This window comes from Rosa rugosa, chromosome 5 (genome assembly GCF_958449725.1).
Source record: "Rosa rugosa chromosome 5, drRosRugo1.1, whole genome shotgun sequence".
NCBI lineage: Eukaryota > Viridiplantae > Streptophyta > Magnoliopsida > Rosales > Rosaceae > Rosa > Rosa rugosa.
In genome coordinates this window covers 51,640,940-51,662,258 of record NC_084824.1, presented here as the reverse complement: position 1 = coordinate 51,662,258, position 21,319 = coordinate 51,640,940, and the positions used below count along the sequence as shown (strand labels likewise).

The 21,319-nt window shown below is 37.3% G+C and overlaps 3 protein-coding genes across 3 annotated transcripts; all 3 read left to right on the top strand.

Annotated features, from left to right (window-relative positions):
- Window positions 1–2,739: 2,739 nt before the first annotated feature.
- Window positions 2,740–4,656, top strand: LOC133711861 (uncharacterized). The gene has a single exon (XM_062137944.1). It carries the CDS (start codon window positions 2,740–2,742, stop codon window positions 4,654–4,656), a length of 1,917 nt encoding a protein of 638 aa, XP_061993928.1.
- Window positions 4,657–5,601: 945 nt separating this feature from the next.
- LOC133711860 (FHA domain-containing protein At4g14490-like) lies at window positions 5,602–6,787 on the top strand. Its single transcript, XM_062137943.1, has 2 exons — window positions 5,602–6,017; window positions 6,121–6,787. The coding sequence occupies exons 1-2, from the start codon at window positions 5,602–5,604 to the stop codon at window positions 6,785–6,787; spliced, it is 1,083 nt and encodes a 360-aa protein (XP_061993927.1).
- Window positions 6,788–11,272: 4,485 nt separating this feature from the next.
- On the top strand, window positions 11,273–14,919 carry LOC133708534 (cellulose synthase-like protein G2). Its single transcript, XM_062134001.1, has 8 exons — window positions 11,273–11,991; window positions 12,079–12,174; window positions 12,603–12,737; window positions 12,829–13,041; window positions 13,141–13,240; window positions 13,512–13,675; window positions 13,760–14,113; window positions 14,305–14,919. The coding sequence occupies exons 1-8, from the start codon at window positions 11,311–11,313 to the stop codon at window positions 14,848–14,850; spliced, it is 2,289 nt and encodes a 762-aa protein (XP_061989985.1). The 5' UTR covers window positions 11,273–11,310; the 3' UTR covers window positions 14,851–14,919.
- The last annotated feature ends 6,400 nt before the right edge of the window (window positions 14,920–21,319 follow it).

The window sequence follows — 21,319 nt, the reverse complement described above, 5'->3', positions numbered from 1 at the left end:
TCACTCATCACCCTGTAAAGCTATTGTCTCACTACCTGTCGCAAGATATGTTGGATTTCTTTTATTATGAGATTATGAGATATGTGTGATTACTGGAAGCTACAATTTTGTTTTATTGTTTGCTTCTGAGTTTTAATTGGATATGAGAAGGAACTATTCAAGGAAAAGGGAGGTTTTCTCTTAGAAGACTTAAGAATCGTAGCCAACTTTTTAAGATTAGAGAATTGTCTTCATATTCTTCGAAATTAAAGTTATTTTAGGTATATTTCTGGTTTCCCCTGCACTTTATCTTGCTTTAGAGTCCTATATTCATCTGACTATGTGATTGTATCATGCAGATGCGGTTCATGATGTGTCTCAGCATATGGAAGAGCCGAAGAGGTGAGCCATGATATTTTTAAAGGAACTGAGCTACCAGAAACCAATCACATGGGCCTCTTTGCCATTAACTTTTTTGGGACATATTGTGCTCAGAGAATTAGAACCAAATGATAGATAATTGAATGTAATTTGAATTATGCTAATTTCATTATGCAGGATGGTCTGGTAATTTGTTTGGGTCGTTTTTCTCAAATTCCTTTTAGATTAATAGGCATGGCTTAATTATTGTTGTACCTATAACTTTGTAGTTGCTTCTACATTTGCAAGGCAAAAATTATTTCTGGAAAGAAGTTTCTGAAGAAAACTGTATGTATTTTTTTTTTCTCTGTCTTTTAAGACTCTGATATCTAGGTAGCTTACTCTACTGCTGGGAAAAAGATGATGTAGACCATCATAATTTTTTTTTTTTTTAAATTTTTATTGCCAATAAACCTTGCCTTAAGAATAAGGATGACTGAGATAAGCTCTTTAAAAGTTTTGCCTTTTCTTGGATTTTTTTTTCATGCAACTGATGTATTATTGTTACTGGTCTCCAGCTTTTTGGTCTCTAATGCCTCCTGATCAAGGTAGAATATATGCCCCAGTTGAGCTTTCGTCTTCTTTGTCATTCAGGTCAGTTCACGTCACTATATTTGAACTGCGTTTATCTTGCTTATAGTACAACTGCTGTATGTACGATGCCTTTTATATTTCTCAATTGTACTTATGTATTCTCTTATGTTAGATATCTTACCTGTCAGATTGTCAAACTAGCTAGTTAATTAAGTGCTCAATCTAAAGATTGTCTACTTATGTATATTCCAAGTTCGAAAACATATCTTTTTTCTTGTCTGTACATTATTCCACCATGTTAAAAGAAAAACCTTAGTTATGACTCTTCATCATATCTTGGTGTTTTTGATTTTGATGAAGAGACTTAACCAATTTGGTTTTTCCATACATATGACTTTGCCTAAATTATTTTTTGTTGTTTTTGGTTACAAGTTCTTTGCATTATAATCTCGTTGTGTTCGATTTGTGGCATTTGTCTTCCTCTTACCATAAGCTCTATCTACTGTGTTTTGATTCCAGGTAAGGCTCCTCTTTTCGTTATATTGTTGTCAATGACAATATTTGGTTGTAAATGTAGTGGAAAGTTATGCCCTTGATCTTTCTCTATTGCATTTTGTTTTAATTGGTATGTTAGAGTTCTGATATAAAATCTATGACCTGAATTCTATAATTCTTATTTTTTTTTTTATTACTCAATGTCTTCTCCAAAGTAATGAGGCTCCCTTATTGTGCATGTGTTTTATGAATTTGCATATACCTGTGCACATTGGATTAATTAGATGTTAATCTAATATACATATTGTATCATTATGTGATAGGTTCAAGATGCAACCAGTGGCCATGAAATTAGAAGGGAGTCCATAGGAGAAGGAGTTCATCCAGATTCAACTAGTGATCAAGAAATTGAGCACGCTCCAGTACTCACCAAGCCCTCTAGTTAATGATAAATAGTATTGTGGTCAAGTCTGCTTTTGAACAATATTAAGTTTGGGAATGTTTCTTCCAGAGTTTCAGTTATCTAGTATGGTAGATTCTTATAATTATGAAAGACTGGTTCGTTTGGTTAATTTCAATTTGTACTTGGTAATGAAATATAACTTTGGCACTTATCAATTGTGAGATAGCTATGAATGAAAGGATTATTTTGGTGCTTTATATTGTTTTACTATATCTTTTGATTGTGTGTAAAATGGCAGAAAAAATTGGGTGGCCAATTGGTTGTGACGGTTATTGGTTGTCGCTAAAGCTTCATATGGAAAATACTTGGGGTGGCGACTGCAATGACGCAGTCGCAATTATGGAGGGAAAATCAATTTCCCGGTTATTTCTAATAAAATTTGGAGGGAAAATTTCATTAAAAAAAACAAAAAAAACATAGTTTATTGCAAGTGACGGCATCTGCCGTAGCAAATAGGTTACTTGCGACGGCGTTTTCAGTCGCTACATGCCGTCGCCAAATAAGCTACCAAATCATTGCTACGCTCGTTGCCGTCGCTAAATACGGTTGTGATGGCATTTTGCTGTAGCCATGAGCAGTGGCGACGCCACCAACGAAAACGGCGTAATTGCCGTCGCCTAGCCGTCGCCATTGGTCTTTTGCGACTGCAAACAGATTTTCCGCGACGGCACAAATCCGTGGCTAAATGAATTTTTTTTTTGTAGTATATGTCTTCTTAATTAAAGTTTTAGTGATTGAATTGGGTTGGTGCAGGTTCCCCTTCTCTCTCTCCCATTGAAAAATATGACGGCCTTGAAGGCCTGTGTGAATTTGTTCTATTAGAGAAACTGTTACTCAACATTGTTATTATGGAAGAGATCAAGAGAAGGCCAATATGGCCCATATTATTTCTGATGAAGCAACCCCAACATATACAGAATGCTGTTGAAAATTATACTTCAAAACAAATTGCAGACAACCGTCTACGAGTCAAAACTTCAATTGAAGCAGTTCGATGGCTTGCATTTCAAGGTTGTGCTTTTAGAGATCATGATGAAAGCGTTGATTCAATCAATCCTGGTAATTTTGTGAAACTCTTAGAATTGTTGGCTTCATATAATGAAAAAGTTGCTGAAGTTATATTACAGAATGCTCCAAGAAATGCTTCTTACACGTCGCCAAAGATTCAAAAACAAATGTTACAAGCATTTTCAGTAAGAGTAAAAAAGGCCATTCGGGAAGAAATTGATGATTCAAAATTTTGCATAATTGTTGATGAAGCTCGTGATGAGTCAAAGAAAGAGCAAATGGCTATAGTATTGAGATTTGTTGACAAATATGGTTTTATTCGGGAGCGTTTTCTTGGACTTGTTCATGTCTCAGACACCAAGGCATCGACATTGCAAAAGGCAATATATTCAGTCTTATCAAATCACAATTTAGATATCCAAAATATTCGAGGCCAAAGATACGATGGTGCAAGTAATATGCGGGGTGAGTGGAATGGGCTACAAGCTTTGATTACGAAGGATTGTCCGTATGCTTACTATGTTCATTGTTTAGCACATAGATTGCAATTGGCTTTAGTAGCAGCATCGAGAGAAGTTATTCCTATCCAAAAGTTTTTTACTAAATTGACTTTTATTGTCAATATTCTTGGTGCTTCATGCAAGCGTAATGATGAATTTCAAAGTGCTCAAGCAGAAGAGATTGCATATTTGACTTCAATTGATGAACTCGAGACCGGAAGAGGACTTAACCAAATTGGAACCTTGCAGCGTGCTGGAGATACTCGTTGGAGTTCGTACTTCAGATCTATTTCTAGTTTGAGACAAAGATTTAGCCCAACTTGTCAGGTTCTTTTGAACATAATTGAGGAAGGGAAGAGTCCTCAAGCAGGAGATGCAGATTCAGCTTATGAGTCAATGACATCATATCAATTTGTCTTCATCTTACATCTCATGGAAGAAATTATGGAGAATACTAATGAACTTTGTCTAGCTTTGCAAAGTCAATCTCAAGACATTTTGAATGCCATGAGTCTTGTGTCCTCTACTAAAGCATTTATTCAAAAGTTGAGAGATGATGGATGGGATACTTTATTTGCCAAGGTAAATTCTTTTTGTGAGGCACGTAACATAGATATCCCAGATATGAATGCTCGTTATGTTGGAAGAGGAGGTCGAGCTCGTCACCAACAAGATGATTGGACAGTTCAACATTATTACCAGGTAGATATATTTTATGCTGCCATAGATTCTCAATTGCAAGAATTAAATAACCGGTTTAATGAGCATGCTGTAGAGCTACTTACTCTTAGTTCAGCTTTAGATCCTACTGAAATAAGCAAGTGTTTCAAGATTGATGCCATATGTCAGTTGGTAGAAAAATTCTATCCACATGACTTTGCAGATCATGAGAAGCTGCAACTCAAGAAACAACTTGAATTTTTTGAGTATGATGTGGTTAAAGATCAAGAGTTCAAAAGTATTTCAACTATTTCTGATTTATCTCAGTGGTTAGTAAGAACTAAAAGATCAACAAGGTATCCACTTGTTTATAGAGTGATTGTGCTTGTGCTTACTCTTCCAGTGTCTACAGCAACTACAGAGCGATCATTTTCTGCTATGCGTATAGTCAAAACAAGGCTTCGTAACCGAATGGAGAATGACTTCCTTACAGACTCGTTACTGATGTACATTGAGAAAGAAATTGCAGAAAAATTTACCATCGACTCAATAATAGATGACTTTCGAGACATGCAAGAACGTCGAGTTATGTTTTGATATATGGTTAACTATATTCTATTCATCCTTTGGGTTGGATTTTTTTTCGTAGGAATTGTGTTTTATTTTTTCTTGATTGTTGGCTTACCGCTTACGAATTCTATTGAATAAGATTTTTAGATCATTGTTATACTATTGCTTCTTTTTTTTTTTTTTGACTTCCAACTTGCGTTATAGTAATTCCGTTATGTGACCGACACTTTATGTATGGACCCCCCCCCCCCAAGATCAAATCCTGGTTCCGCCACTGAATATGGGTGAGCATGGAATAATTGTAGATTTTGCTTTATATGTATTTTCTGTCTCGCTTGTTTTTATGCGTCACATGCATTACTCAACTCCCTGGTTGGTGAACATGTTATTGGCTTCTTCCCTGGTTGTAATTTATTTGTTCCATTGCTGAATTGCAGATATGTTGAATCACTGACTACAGGGTTGCCAACCAGGTTTGCATTTGAAAACTTAAGGAATGAAAATGTATAAGTTAATATTTACTTGTTCCACCTTGTCATTAGATGTATAAGGATTTTTGTAGAACCAAATTTGAGGAGTTTTCATGAGGATACTGAGGCTAGAGATGGAAAAGTATGAGTTTAGCGGCTGTGCCGTGAGAGTATGGCACATATGATCCACCTACAATGTTCAAACTCTAAAACTATCTCTCATCGTCAAGCAAAAATTCAAATACACCACCTAATGAGATTGGTCTAGTGGAAACATGCTAGGCTGCAAGTGGGCCGGATGTTACAGAGCTTCTCCTAGTAATAGGAGGTATCTGGTTCGAACCTCAGCTTGTGAAAAATATCCTTTGAGGAGGGGCCATACCTAAATTACTCCCGGCCTGGAGTGGTAGCTCACTAGGCCTTCATTTTTATTCAAAATTCAAGTACACCATATCCTATATCCACCAACCACCTCATCATCGACTCCGAATCGGGTCAATGGATGATCCGAGACCTCGACTCCTCCAACGGAACCATCGTAAACGGCACCAAGCTCAAGCCGGACACGCCGTTGGAGCTGAGCGACGGCGACGAGATCAAGATCGGGGAGTACACGTCGATCTCCGTCAAGATCGAAGGCCACGAAGGGAGCAGGTTGAGAAGGAATCCGAGGCGTGGCGTGGCGGGGAAGGTGGGGACGGTTGCGAAGAGTCGGGGCCGGAGAGGGAGGGTTAAGAAGGAGAATGAGGTCGAAGTGAAATTGGAGGTGGAGATTGAGAATGATGAGGAAATTGGTGCAGCAGCACCGGTTGCTGAGAATCGGGCCCGGAGAGGAAGGAAGAGAATTCTGAATTGGAGAAAGAGTGGAGAAGCCAAAGAGGGGCCGGGGCCGGCCGAGGAAAGCAAGGGTTTTGAAGAGTGAGGATTTGGTGGAGGAGGTTGCTGTGCCGGAAGTGAGTTCGAGAGCAACTCAAAGGTGTAAGGATGTGGGAGCTGTGGTTCCGGATTCGGAGAATTGCAGTGTAGAGTGTGAACAAGTGAAGATTGAACCTAAGAGGCGTGGTGGGGGTAGGAAGAGGAAGAATGTGCAAGAAGTGCCGCGGGTGTGTGAGGAAGGTAATGTTGCGGCGGAGAAAGATTTGGGAGAAATTGGTCCAGTTGGTGTTAATGGCGATAACGATGATAAAGGGGATGTTCCGGAGCAGAAGGATTTGGGGGGAATAGGTCCAGTTGATCTCAAGGAGAATGGAGTGGATGATGATGCTGCTAAAGGGTTGAATTTTGGGGATGAAGAGGCAGCAGCCGATTTTGATGTGGGAGAGAGTGGCAATGATAATGAGAAGGCAAAAGGGTCCAATTTGGGCCATGAAGAGGCAGCCACTGACTGTAATGTTGGAGAGAGTGGCAATAAGGTTGAAAGTGGTAGTAGAAGCTGTTTCGGTGTTAGTGGTACTAAGGATGTGGATAACAAGGGGACTGGTTCTGGTGTTAAAGAAGGTTTGGGAAAGGTTTGGCAGGAGCCAGATTTGGAGAAGATGACTTTGGATGATTGGTTTGATTATGTGGAAGTTTCTTTGCCAAAAGCGGTTAATGATGAGATTGACAAGATTTGTTCTGGAATGAGAGAGAAGGCTAAGCTAGTCCAGGAGTATATGGCACAACACAAGAAGGAGAAGGGTCAAAGTTAGTAGAAGGAGTGCCTTGTGTTATGTGGTAGGTAATTGCAGCTTACTTTCTCTGTTTTCATATCAATTACTTTCCTGGCCAATTTATGTATATGTCATTACTTATTTTTGCTACATGTAGTTGGTCTTTGATTATAAATCTTGGAATTGAATATGAAGTTGGATATACTTATCTGATGCGAATCATCACCCTGAATCTAACGGCTATTGTCTGTTACTTGGAACTCAAAATTTCTTGATATGCTTCCATTTTGTTGGATGTTATGAAATTGGCTTTCTTAGTTATGTTGATTATTTCAACTTAGAAGATAAAGTTTTCCTATTTAGAACTTGTTTGTATCATTTATGTCTCTTCCTCCTTTTTCTTTACTCTTCTTAGGAGTTCATGTTTTGGATTTCTGGATATACACTTTCACTATTATATGTATAAGAGTTAATGAGGTCATTTTCTTTAGTTGAATTGATTTATCTTATGCTCGTGTAGAATTTATGTTCAAACTCCTTGGTATTTTGTCTTTTTGATCATTTCTTTTGTTTCTTATTACTTATGTTTAGTTATAAATGGTTTCCATGGTATTGTGTTCAAACCATGATGCTACTGTTTGCATTGTCAAAATGGTTTCTTTCCAAAGTGATTTGGTGTTGGATGACTTCTCTATATCTTTCATATCAGTCCAAAGGTTGTCGTCTTCCTGTTTATTTTTGGTTTGGTTGGATAATCTGTGGGAGGTTAGGGATATTTTTTATTTTTTTATTTATCAACTTGAGGAGTTGTTATTGATAAATTTCAATTTCTGCTAAGTGATATCTCTTTCCCCCTTTCTTTTTGTCATAGTTTTCTTTCCTTTTTGTATGTGTATCTTGGTAAGCTCTTACTAGGTGTTTCCTTGGTACTTATTATGTATTACATTACAAATAGATGAATATGGAGTATCATCTTAGTTGCATTTTACCATAAATTCATTCCATGTCGTTAGCATATATTGAACTTCATTGGTAGTTGTGTTTTTTTTTGTTTTTTTTATTATTTTTTTTTCTATTTGGTTTGTGATTAGTGCTGTTTGCAATTGTAAATGTCCACAATCTCTCCTCTTCTATTTTGGTCAGTTGTGGTTCTTGGGTGGTTGTAGTGATGCTCTTTGTTTTACTTGATTGATCTTATTCTTGAATGATATTATTCACAAACCATTGTGGTTAATGTCTTTTCTACAATTAAGAGCCAGACTCACCATTAAGTAGAATAAATTGGAGCTGGGGAAATGCAACCAAGCATTCCTCCTACAGTGGTTGGCGAGCAGTGTTTTATCACTTTGAGAAGCCTAGACTGGGCCTGTAATCGATTCCCCTGTTAGTGATGTATGTTAGGCACGAAGCCTTTATCCTTAATATTGAAAGTCCTTTTTACTAGCATGTGTGGTCCTCCTAATTCAACTTATCTAAGGATGTTTTCCTCTTATCTTCTTGTCATTAGTGGCCATGTAAGATGGTTGAAAACGATGGTGGAGGGTTAAGTTTGCTTAACAGTTAGTAGTTGATAATCAATCATGTTGAGGGAGCTTGATTAAGTTTGCAATTCTTTCAAGTTCATTGCCTATTACTTATTACTGATAGCAATTAGACTTTACTTTATGCAGCCTTTCCTCTGTAGGGCAGGTTGATTGTGTGTTGATTTATATGTTTGAAGTTGGTTTTTGCCTTCGTCTATTACTGATAAAAGGACTGATCTATATATAGAATAGAAGAAACAGTTTATGATTTCGGTAGTCTATAGTCAATGGCTTGTGCTTCTGTTCATTGTGTTATGAAAGAAATAACCAGCTTCTCTATTGCATTTTCACTAGGAAAGCCTATAGAACTTTGAACATTGTTCTATCGTGTCTATGCAAATAAGTCAACGGAATATTCCCTCCCTTCTTTGTCTGTGCAATCTAATGTTGAATGGAAAGAATTGAAAGCATTCAGTAGATATAAGCAGTGAATCAGATACACATCCAATAGTGGATTTATCTGTTCTACTTAAGGTTTCGGATTTGGTACTGGTGGAGATTCAGGAGAATTTCAGTTGATATAAGCAGTGAGATTAATATAAGTGCTGAGTAGATATAAGCAGCAGTCAGTAGAACTCATGATTTCTGATAAGAAGGCAGTAGAACTCATGATTTCTGATAAGAAGGCCTTTAGAACTCTAACATTCTTCTTGTGTGCCTATACAATGGAGACACTGATATCTCCTCCATCTCTATCCATGCAATCTAAAGTTGATTGGAGACCAAAGCATTCAGTACATATAAGAATTGCGTCTAGCTTAGCCAAACAACCAATTTGTGGATTTTCTCCTTTAGCCTTCTACATGTCTTGCTTTAAATTTTATCAACTTCATCTATAGAGAACTAGGATTCATGGAACTTGCATGTTTGATTGGATTTTTAAATCATGTCAACTACATCTCTATAAACCTAGGTTTCCTGGAATCATTTTCCAATTATTGGTTCACTTTTCCACTCCTTGACCAAAAGTCGAATTCTTGTGCAACAGTTCTGAAGTTGATTTCATATATTATTTTGGTTTGTCCAAATTTGAAAATCTTGGTCATCCACTACTTTCCATGGCCCTTGAATAACTAGTTTGTAGCGGTGATTACATTTGAACCAAATGGATTGTCCACTTGGCCAAGTGTAAATCACTCTAGGACATAAATCCTGGATCTGCATTTCTTGTTTCGATATCTTTTGCTTGTACTAAAGGGACTCCTTTATACCTTACTATTTTTCTCAACTCTCTTTGTTTTCCAGGATTTGGTGCTTGTCTCAGAAGGAAATAATCACTTGATTTTGAACAAGTCACAGTACATGGCGAATTTCACCAAAGGAACACTTCAAAGCATTGGGAATCTTGCCTCTCTTAACTGGCTTTGCATCTGTAGTGTTACTTCTTACAGAAATAGGTTTAAGTTGCAGATATTTTTAGTAAAGCTTTTGTATATTATGACTGATTAGATAATGATAACCTCTTCTCTAGTGCATATATATGTATTTGCCTGTCGCATCTGGCGCGGTTTAACATTTATACATCTCGCCATGAATTTGCCTACACTTCGCATCTAGGCCAGTTACAAGTTTAGATTACAGCATAGTTTTACTGATGATCAGTTTGGGTTAAGTGGATTAAAATCAGACGATCTATGTAATTACTTTGTTTTTCCAAACCAAATCCAAGACTACGGTTTTTTTTTTTTGGCCAAATGTGGCCATTGTGTTTTACTTTCTTCCTCACATATTAATTGCAAACATCTAGATGCATTTTCTTTTGGTTGCGCAAAGAACTATTCATCGCAGGAGTTGAGTATATCATTTGGCAGTTGCTATTGACACCTAGCTTCAGCCCTCAATCTTTACATGGGACATTACTCGTCTCTCTATTCATGCAGGAGAAGATACTTCTAAGGGTTGGTTTTAGTAGTGTAAGCAATGAAACTTAATTGAATGTAACACCTTGTGGATTTTGGAGTATCAAATAACAACTCATAGCGAATTTTCGCCACTCAATATATGCAAGAAATTAAGCTTCAATCATTCTTACTGATCGTTTCCACCCTACATTCAGTCGTTGATGAGATTGAATGCTGGAGTAGGACATCCTCTAAAGGCTGAACCATAAAACAATACAAACAAGAATAAAAGGCTGAACCATAAAACAATACAAACAAGAATATCCTCAAATCGTGCACTCGTACTCCATCGTAAGACTGCTGAATTGATCAACTTCAATTTGAATCCAATCATTTTGTATGGACATCGTCGGAATGTTCTTGGAAACTAGCTTCAACAATTTTAACTTGTTTCGCAAGGTAATTGACTATCAAAGCTAGCCTTTAGGTTTGGGCATCTGACACGAATTGTATTCGTTGAAACTGCCAATTAATAAAGTCGATCTTGAGAATTTTAGTACTGTACCAAGTAAATTAATGTCAGAAAGGTTGAAGATCATATGAGAGTATGAGACGTAATCGACCATCCCAAGTAAATTAAAGTATCAAGGTTGGGGACTGCCAGTGACCAATTTTGAAACGCAAGACATTGAATATTAACATAATGACAGAGGCTGCTCTCCTTATTAACATATTAACTATATAATTAGAAACTGATTACTTGTAATACTATATCGAGTATTACTATGGCACATGATCTTGACTAATTAAAGTTTAACAACTTTAACACGTGTGTATCAATGTAAATCCGGAGGCAATATGACATCTGTAGATATTTACATTTTGAAAACATGCATGTTTTTAACTTTTCACCTTAATTAACCTAAGTGGAAGTTATCTTTAATAAAACAAACGTGATTTATTAAAGAAAGTGATTGATGTTAATGTGTTGGGATTATACGGTGAATGGAATCAAGTCGATTCGCGGCCTGCTTTGTCGAATTCAAAGACAAATATCCCTTTATATTCCCATAGTGAAAACATATACGACATAATTTACTCCAGATTTCCTTGACTTTCTAGCTCTTTGGAGGCTAGCATGAAGCTCCTTTATAAGGAGTGGAGAAGAGAGATAGCCACCAAGCTCAAATCACAAAAGATAGTTAGAGAAGCTATGGATCAGAGTTCTAATGCCCCCATGCATCTCTGCCATGTCAACAAGCTCACAATCTTCATTAATCGAACGTATACAGTCATATACGCCGTCGCTTTATCATTCTTGCTTTACTATAGAGCCTCTTTCTTCTTCCATGACACCAAAACACCCATCTTACCATCTCTTATTGTCTTTGCGGCCGAGCTCGTCTCTTCCTTCGAATGGCTTCTAAGCCAGGCATATCGGTGGAGGCCCGTCTCTCGAACTGTGTTTCCGGAGAGATTGCCGGAAGATGACAAACTTCCTGCAGTCGACGTGTTCATTTGCACCGCTGATCCGGATAAGGAGCCACCAGTGGAGGTGATGAACACTGTAATATCAGCCATGGCACTCGATTATCCACCCGAGAAGCTTCACGTGTATTTGTCAGATGATGGCGGTGCTGATGTGACTCTGAATGGCATGCGAGAGGCTTGGAAGTTTGCAAAGCGGTGGATTCCATTTTGTAAGATGTATAAGATCAAGTGCAGGTCTCCGAAAGCCTATTTCTCAGCAGTAGAGGATGAGAATGAAGATGGTGATTTGGGGGGTACTGATTTCATACAAGAGAGACAAATTGTTCAGGTTATAAACATGACCCGAATTAATTTTGTGACAGACATGCAATTTAGTGAATTTTAGAGCTGATAGAGTTGCTTATTTCGGTTGCAGGAAAAATATGAGTTGTTTAAGGAAAAAGTGAGAGAATACGCAAGGCATGGTGACACTGGGAGCAGTAAGCGTCGAGATCATTCTGCAGTGATTGAGGTATTGTAATAGAGAAGCAATAATATATAAACATTCTGCCATTAATAATTTAACATTAATCATCATTAATTTGTCAATAATTATTATTCCAATATTTTCCCCATATTGTACTTAAATTTGATACTTACATATACCTACCATTCCAGCGGTTAAAATTTCCTTCACTCTTTTACCAGAGACTTTTATAACTAACATGTCATCTACTCATATGCATTGTGCTAGTTGAAAAAGTATAATTGAACTGCCCACATAACATATCAAAACAAAAAAAAAAAGTACCCATATTCCAAACAGAAATCCATGATATGATATAAAAAGGAGGTGTCCCCCTCATTGTACTCTCCATTTTTAAGTAATAATAATATTATTTAGCGAAAACTCCTACCCGCTTTTCAAAAAATAAAATAAAATGGAAGTGTTGCATGCAGGTGATACAAGAAAGTTCTAGTAATCATGCATTTGAAGAAAATGAGGCAAAAAACATGCCTCTCCTTGTTTATGTCTCTCGCGAGAAAAGACCTTCTCATGCCCATCATTTCAAGGCTGGAGCTCTCAATGTTCTTGTATGCACATCTCCCATTTTCCTCTTATGTATAACATATATGTATTTATGTTAAATCCTGGCTTGATATGAACGCAAAACACAATTTGCAGCTTCGGGTATCTGGTGTGATCAGTAATTCTCCCTTCATATTAGGGCTTGATTGTGACATGTATTGCAATGATCCAAGTTCAGCTCGGCAAGCAATGTGTTTCCACCTTGATCCCAAGCTCTCACCTACGCTAGCACTTGTGCAATTCCCTCAGAAATTCCACAACATCAGTAAGAATGACATCTACGACAGTCAGTTGAGAGAGACGTTTATGGTATGGATACAAAAACAAAACTATTCATCAGACATATGCATGTAGTATTTGTATTTGTATGTTTCTTCTTTGACAAGAAAGTTGGTGTTGAACGTTTAGGTGCAATGGCAAGGTTTTGATGGACTACAAGGGCCATGCGTGTCCGGTACTGGCTATTACATCAAGAGGTTATCCTTGTATGGAAAATCCCTAAAGGAGGGTATGTATATTAATGGATTGTGTACAAATCAGTCTTTATCCTTGTTCAACAACCGCAAGCCACTCAATAAATATTAATCGCACCGTTGTTTACTTGGTCAATAACCAAACTGTGTTGTTACTTTCCGTTATATGAAGGGTGCCAACTTATGCAATATTGCAATGTGAAGTTTTTCCGATATCGTACAAGTGATTATCTTTTTAACTTGAGTGCATGTTGGTTCTGTGTTCTATATTACTCACTTTGCTTTGCTTGACAACATTTTGTGTAGATCATAAGGATCTTATGGAACTTAGACAATCTGTTGGTCCATCAAGTGAGTTCATAAAATCCCTACTTGGAAACTACAATCCTAATATGAAAATGGCACAGCTAGCTGAGACCCAACAGCTAGCCTCCTGTACCTATGAAGATGGCACCAAATGGGGTGAAGAGGTAAGTTCAACAACTGATGAAAGCTGAGAAAACATTTTATCAAAGAAGTGTAATTAACAGACCTGTTTCTCTAATCTATGACAGGTTGGTTTCTTATACGCGTCTGTAGTGGAAGATTATTTCACAGGGTTCGCTAGCTTGCATTGCAAGGGTTGGAATTCAGTGTATTGCAATCCACCCAGGCCTCAGTTCTTGGGCAGTGGCACCACTAATTTGAATGACTTTTTGGTCCAAGGGACAAGATGGAGTTCTGGGTTGGTTGATGTTGCCATCTCCAAGTACTGCCCTCTTATATATGGTCTTAATAAAATGTCTTTCCTTGAAAGTATGTGCTATGGATGGCTAGCAATTTTCCCTATTTGCCGGTTCTTCTCACTCTGGTGCCATGCAACTATACCTCAGCTTTGCCTAATCAACGGCATTTCCCTGTACCCTGAGGTAAATACTTGTGTTCTTTTATTTAGAGGACCTTTTAAAAATAGACGCATTATAAATTTAAAATATTGAGGACTTATAGAAACTATTAAAATTTTGAATGGGTTCGAGCAGTATTGCTCAAGGAGTAGAGTGGCTAAATATCCTTAAAAGGACATTCTAACGTGTTGGTCATTTTCCTAATGTTTTCGCAGGTCTCAAATTTGTATTTTTGGATATTCTCTTTTGTATTCCTCTCGTCTTTTTTGAGACATTTATACGAGATCCTCACAACGGAAGCGTCATTACAACATTGGATATACGAGCAAAGAATATGGATGATGAAAGCAGTTACATCTCACTTATATGGTAGTCTTGATGCTTTTATGAAGAAATTTGGTTTGAGGGAAGCAAGTTTCTTCCCAACAAATAAAGTTGATGACGTTGAGCAACTCAAGCGTTATAACAAGGGGGTATTTGATTTCCAAACCTCAGCACTTTTTCTTGTTCCATTGGCTTCACTGGTAATCTTGAACTTGGCCTCCCTTTGTGTGGCCATTGCCAGAGTGATCTTTCTAGGGGAGTTGGAGAAGTTGTTCATACAAGTCTTCATACCATTTTATGTGGTGGTCGTCAATTACCCTATTATAGAAGGAATGCTAATAAGGAAAGACAATGGTCGCATCCCACCATCAGTCACCTTATTGTCTGCTACAGCTTCAATCATTTTCTGCGTTTTGGGTTCAATTATTTTCATGTAACAAGTTTGTTTAACCTGCCCACTATTTTTTCCAAGTCAATAATATATGTTACTTAACTTCTTTCTTCAACTTTTTGGGTGACAATGTATTGGTTTCAATATACATGTGTACTTATCAAAGTTATACTAGTCTAACTTTTGTCGCCACATTTTATTCGCTCATCGAGGGTTTTTTTTTTAAAAGTACTCATAGAAACTCTTAACGATTACAATCGTTTAGAATGACATTCCAAAAAAAATCAGGGGACCAAATACAAGCCACAAACGGCCTGAAGCTTGAGCTAAGCTAGAACAAATTAGAAGGTGTACTACACCAGCAAGTTTTTTATGTACAATTAAATACTGCTCTGAATCACTTATAGAGAAACTAACAAAAACTGAAAGTAAACTCCTAGCCTCCTCAAGATAATTACCAACAATGAGATCATTGCTACGACCTTCAGTTTTGGAGACCAAACCATCAGAATCTGCAATTTGGGCATGTAAGAAAATGGCAGACCAACCACCTCTAGACTCGTCACAGCTTGCAACACACTACTCGCCAAGACACGCAATTGTGGTACTCACAGTGTGATCACGCTGTGATTCTTCATAGAATGTAAAAATGATCAATCGACCCAAAATTAAGAACAGCACGCCCAGAATAGTGAACACTGTCAAATTGAACAAATTATCTAGCATAACACCTCTTGGGTCCCAAATCCTGGGCAAAGCAAGCCCATGCGGGCTCTACCATAGGTCGAAACTCGAAAGGAATCCGAGCCGAAAGCTCTAGCGTTCTGATTTGGACACCCAAAAATTGGGCACCCAGACGTGATTGACCGCCATCACCACCTTCGACAGCCGCCAGTAGCAATGTCGCTACCTTCAGACGCTTCGTCGCCATCAAAAGATGCGCCGCTAGCAGGAGCATCACATGCAATCGCTCGCACACTACCTACCACCAGATTCACTACCCCTTAGCCGACCAGATCCTTTCCACACCGGCCTCCCCACAATCAGCCTTGGTTTTGATGTGGGAGAGAGTGGCAATGATAATGAGAAGGCAAAAGGGTCCAATTTGGGCCATGAAGAGGCAGCCATTGACTGTAATGTTGGAGAGAGTGGCGATAAGGTTGGAAGTGGTAGTTGGAGCTGTTTTGGTGTTAGTGGTGCTAAGGATGTTGATAAAAAGGGGACTGACTGGTGTTAAAGAAGGTTTGAGAAGAGTTTGGCAAGAGCCAGATTTGGAGAAGATGACTTTGGACGATTGGTTTGATTATGTGGAAGTTTCTTTGCCGAAAGTGGTTAATGATGAGATTGACAAGATTTGTTCTGGAATGAGAGAGAAGGCTAAGCTAGTCCAGGAGTATATAGCACAGCACAAGAAGGAGAAGGGTCAAAGTTAGTAGAAGGAGTGCCTTGTGTTATGTGGTAGGTAATTGCAGCTTACTTTCTCTGTTTTCATATCAATTACTTTCCTGGCCAATTTATGTATATGTCATTACTTATTTTTGCTACATGTAGTTGATCTTTGATTATAAATCTTGGAATTGAATATGAAGTTGGATATACTTATGTGACGCGAATGATCACCCTGAATCTGACAGCTATTGTCTGTTACTTGGAACTCAAAACTTCCCGTTTGTTGGATGTTATGAAATTGGCTTTCTTAGTTATGTTGATGATTTCAAGTTAGATTATTAAGTTTTTATATTTAGAACTAATTGTTTGTATCATTGATGTCTATTCTTCTTTTTTCTTTACTCTTCTTAGGAGTTCATGTTTTGGATTTCTGGATATGGTGTGTCATTTTCACTATTATATGTATAAGAGTTAATGAGGTCATTTTCTTTAGGATTAAATACTGTTTACTCCCTATACTTATAGGGTTTCATCGTTTCAGTCCCTGACCTTCGAATTTCACCTAAAAAGTCCCTGAACTCTCAATTTCCTCCCAATTGGTCCCTGCTATCAAAATTTTCTGTTAAAGTTGCTGAAAATGTCTATTATGCCCTCACTTACTTTTTTTTTTTTAAATTTATTTTTCTCTGTTTTATTTCTTTTTTTCATTTCATCTCTTGAAGGTCTGTGGATTGGAACCATCTTGATGAGGAGATGAACAGAAGGAAGCGAAAGAGCCGGAAGAAAAAGAGGTAAAAAGAAAAAAAAATAAAAAAAGAGAGGAAGAGAAATATATATATTTTTAAAGTAAATGAGGGTATAATAGACTTTTTAGGGGAAGATAACGGAGTTTTTGACGGTAGGAACCAATTAGGAGGAAATTTGGAGTTCAGGGACTTTTTAGGTGAAATTCAAATGTCAGGATTGAAACGATGAAACCCTATAAGTATAGGGAGTAAGCAGTATTTAACCCTTTTCTTTAGTTGAATACTTGAATTGCTTTATCTTATGCCCATGTAGAATTTATGTTCAAACTCCTTGGTATTTTGTGTTTTTGATCATTTTCTTTTCTTTCTTATTACTTATATTTAGTTATAAATTGTTTCCGTGGTATTGTGTTCAAACCACTGATGCTACTGTTTGCATTGTCAAAATGGTTTCTTTCTAAAGGGATTTGGTGTTGGATGACTTCTGATATCTTTCATATCAGTCCAAAGGTTCTTCCTGTTTATTTTTGGTTCAGTTGGATAATATGTGGGACATTAGGGATAGTTTTGTTTTGGTATTTCATCAATTTGAGGAGTTGTTATTGATATTCTCCAATTTCTGCTAACTGATATCTCTTTTCCCCTTCCTTTTTGTATGTGTATCTTGGTAAGCTCTTACTAGGTGTTTCCTTGGTACTTATTATGTATTACATTACAAATAGATGAATATGGAGTATCATCTTAGTTGCATTTTGCCATAAATTCATTCGTTAAAAGAATTAGAAATTTCGATCAACCACTGGAACAAGAATCCTTGAAAACCTACTGGGCAGTAACTGAGAGATATTCATAGTCATTTACAAAACAATGTTCTATAGTGCTCCCGAAACAGAGTTCTAGTGCTTACTCAGCAGAGCCTGGTCTCAAACTTGAGGCTTATGCCCATGCTGAAAGTTCCTGGCACAATAACTTGGCCCCATATGGAACATTCAACCTGACAATGTCATCAATAGACTCACAGACCCGGCAGTAGGGACCCCTGATTCTACGGCCATCAACTGTTCCATCTATCACATTAGCTGCATTTCTGGCAAGCATGCATTTGGGAAGAGTCACTAAGAGTGAAAAGGCGTTCATGTAAGTTTGCTGATGCTCCACAGGCTAAAGGCAGTCGCGCTCCATCTCACCAAACTTTACCCCACCAAATCTCTTCCTGTCTGCCACTAGCTGCCGGGTGAGAGGGTGAACTGGCCCAGTGTTCCTGAACTTCACTTTGTCTTCAGACATGTGAATGAGACGTTGATAGAATGTTGGACCCATAAATGTCTGTCGTTAGCAAACTTAGCATATATTGAACTTCATTGGTAGTTATTTTTCTTTCCCTCTTTTGATTCTTTTTTCTATTCAGTTTGTGATTAGTGCTGTTTGCAATTGTAAATGTCCACAATCTGTCCTCTTCTATTTTGGCCATTTGTGGTTCTTGGGTGGTTGTAGTGATGCTCTTTGTTTTAGTTGATTGATCTTATTCTTGAATGATATTATTCACAGACCATTGTGGTTAATGTCTTTTCTACAATTAAGAGCCAGACTCCCCATTAAGTAGAATAAATTGGAGCTGGGGTAATCCAACCAAGCTTTCCTCCTACAGTTGTTGGCAAGTAGTGTTTTACCACTTTGAGAAGCCTAGTGATGTATGTTAGGCATGAATCCTTTATCCTTAATGTAGAAAGTCCTTTCTACTAGCATGTGTGGTCCTCCTAATTCAACTTATCTAAGGACGTTTTCCTCTTGTCTTCTTGTCATTAGTGGCCATGTAAGATGGTTGAAAACGATGGTGGAGGGTTAAGTTTGCTTGACAGTTAGTAGTTGTGATAATCAATCATGTTGAGGGAGCTTGATAAAGTTTGCAATTCTTTCAAGTTCATTGCTTATTACATATTACCGATAGCAATTAGACTTTACTTTATGCAGCCTTTCCTTTGTAGGGTAGGTTGATTGTGTGTTGATTTATATGTTTGAAGTCGGTTTTTGCCTTCGTCTATTACTGATAAAAGGACTGATCTGTATATAAAATAGAAGAAACAGTTTATGATTTTGGTAGTCTATAGTCAATGGCTTGTGCTTGTCTGTTCATTTTGTTATGAAAGAAATAACCGGCTTCTCTATCGCATTTTCACTAGGAAAGCCTATAGAACTTTGAACATTGTTCTATAGTGTCGATGCAAATGAAGTTAACGGAATATTTACTCCCTTCTCTGTCTGTGAAATCTAATGTTGGATGGAAAGAATTGAAAGCATTCAGTAGATATGAGCAGTGAATCAGATACACATCCGAATAATGGATTTATCTGTTCTACTTAAGGTTTCTGATTTGGTACTGGTGGAGATTCATGAGAATTTCAGTTGATATAAGCAGTGAGATAGATTATAGATACGAGTACTGAGTAGATATAAGCAGCAAGTCAGTAGAACTCATGATTTCTGATAAGAAGGCCTTTAGAACTCTTAATATTCTTCTTGTGTGCCTGCCTATACAATGGATACACTGATATCTCCATTATCTATCCATGCAATCTATATCTATCCATGCAATCTAAAGTTGACTGGAAACCAAAGCATTCAGTACATATAAGAATTGCGTCTAGCTTATCCAAAGTCCAAACAACTAATTTGTGGATTTTCTCCTTTAGCCTTCTACATGTCTTGCTTTAAATTTTATCAACCTCATCTATAGAGAACTAGGAATCATGGGACTTGCATGTTTGACTGTCTTGCTTTAAATCATGTCAACTTCATCTCTATAAACCTAGGATTCATGGGAGTTACTTGTTTGACTGTTTGATTTTATTATATAGATTTTTGAGTCATAAAAATTTGTCCTCCTGGAATCATTTTCCAATTATTGGTTCACCTTCCACTCCTTGACCAAAAGTCGAATTCCTGTGCAACACTTTCAGTAATCTGAAGTTGATTTCATATATTATTTTGGTCGTCCAAATGTGAAAGTCTTGGTCATCCACTACTTTCCATGGCCCTTGAATAACTGGTTTGTAGCGCTGTTTACATTTGAACCAAATGGATTGTCCACTTGGCCAATTGTAAATCAGTCTAGGACATAAATCCTGGATCTGCATTTCTTGTTTCTATATCTTTTGCTTGGACTAAAGGGACTCCTTTATACCTCACTATGTTTCTCAACTCTCTTTGTTTTCCAGGATTTGGTGCATGTTTCAGAGAGAAATCTTCACTTGATTTTGAACAAGTCACAGTACATGGCGAATTTCACCGAAGGAAGACTTCAAAGCATTGGGAGTCTTGCCTCCCTTAACTGGCCTTGCATCTGTAGTGTACTTATTACAGAAATAGGTTTAAGTTCCATAAATTTTTAGTGAAGCTTTTGTATATTATATATGACTGATTAGATAATGATAACCTCTTCTCTGGTGCATATATAATTATATATATGTATTTGCCTATCCCATCAGGCCCAGTTTAACTTTTATACATCTCGCCATGAATTTGCCACACTTCGCATCTAAGCCAGTTACAAGTTTAGATTACAGCATAGTTTTACACTTTTACTTTTACTGATGGTCAGTTTGGGTAAAGTGGATTGAAATTAGACGACCTAAGTAATTACTTTGTTTTTCCAAACCAAATCCAAGGCTACGGTTTTTTTTTTCTTGGCCAAATGTGGCCAACGTGTTCTACTTTCTTCCTCACATTTTACTTGCAAAACATCTCGATGCATTTTCTTTTGGTTACACAAAGAACTATTCATCGCAGAAGTTGAGTATATCATTTGGGAGTTGCTATTGACCCCTTCCTCATCCATATAATGTAGAGCTCTGAGGAGTATCACATCAGAGAATTGATTGGGATGTTACAGGTATCAGATTTTAGGGAGGTAGACCCAATGGGTAGATGCTTGCTTTAATGAGCTTTTAAGAGTTATAATGTTGGTGGACTCACAAACCCATTATTGTAAGTATTAAATAGTATTTGTAGGTCAGAATATAAATCGAGATTCAAATTCAGACATAAAATTCCGCCAAAAAAAAAAAAATTCAGACATAAACGCGACCTAATTAACCTCAAATTCAACTAGTCTATTAAACGAGTCATTCAACCTGACCAGCCTAACCGATTTAGTAAACTTAACTAGTCATGCCTGCGCATTCTAGCTATGTAAATGTGTTCGAAAGAATCATCATTGTTTACATATGACAAGTTGATCATAAAAAGGTCAAATTATAAAAAGAAGATTATTGCGGATTACCTAACATGACAAGTTGATCATAAACTCACAGTTTTTATGAATCGTGTCTTGATCGGTTAACCAATAATTAATGTATATTTTAATCATGCAAGAGCAACCTA

What these genes read in the sequence shown, in the direction of transcription:
- LOC133711860 (XM_062137943.1), top strand. Translation starts at nt 5,602, where the DNA reads ATGATCCGAGACCTCGACTCCTCCAACGGAACCATCGTAAACGGCACC. An exon ending in GAAAGCAAGGGTTTTGAAGA is followed by an intron (nt 6,018 to 6,120) that starts GTGAGGATTTGG and finishes GGAGAATTGCAG; the next exon opens with TGTAGAGTGTGAACAAGTGA.
- LOC133708534 (XM_062134001.1), top strand. Translation starts at nt 11,311, where the DNA reads ATGAAGCTCCTTTATAAGGAGTGGAGAAGAGAGATAGCCACCAAGCTC. An exon ending in AAGAGAGACAAATTGTTCAG is followed by an intron (nt 11,992 to 12,078) that starts GTTATAAACATG and finishes TTTCGGTTGCAG; the next exon opens with GAAAAATATGAGTTGTTTAA. An exon ending in CTGGAGCTCTCAATGTTCTT is followed by an intron (nt 12,738 to 12,828) that starts GTATGCACATCT and finishes CACAATTTGCAG; the next exon opens with CTTCGGGTATCTGGTGTGAT.
- LOC133711861 (XM_062137944.1), top strand. Translation starts at nt 2,740, where the DNA reads ATGGAAGAGATCAAGAGAAGGCCAATATGGCCCATATTATTTCTGATG.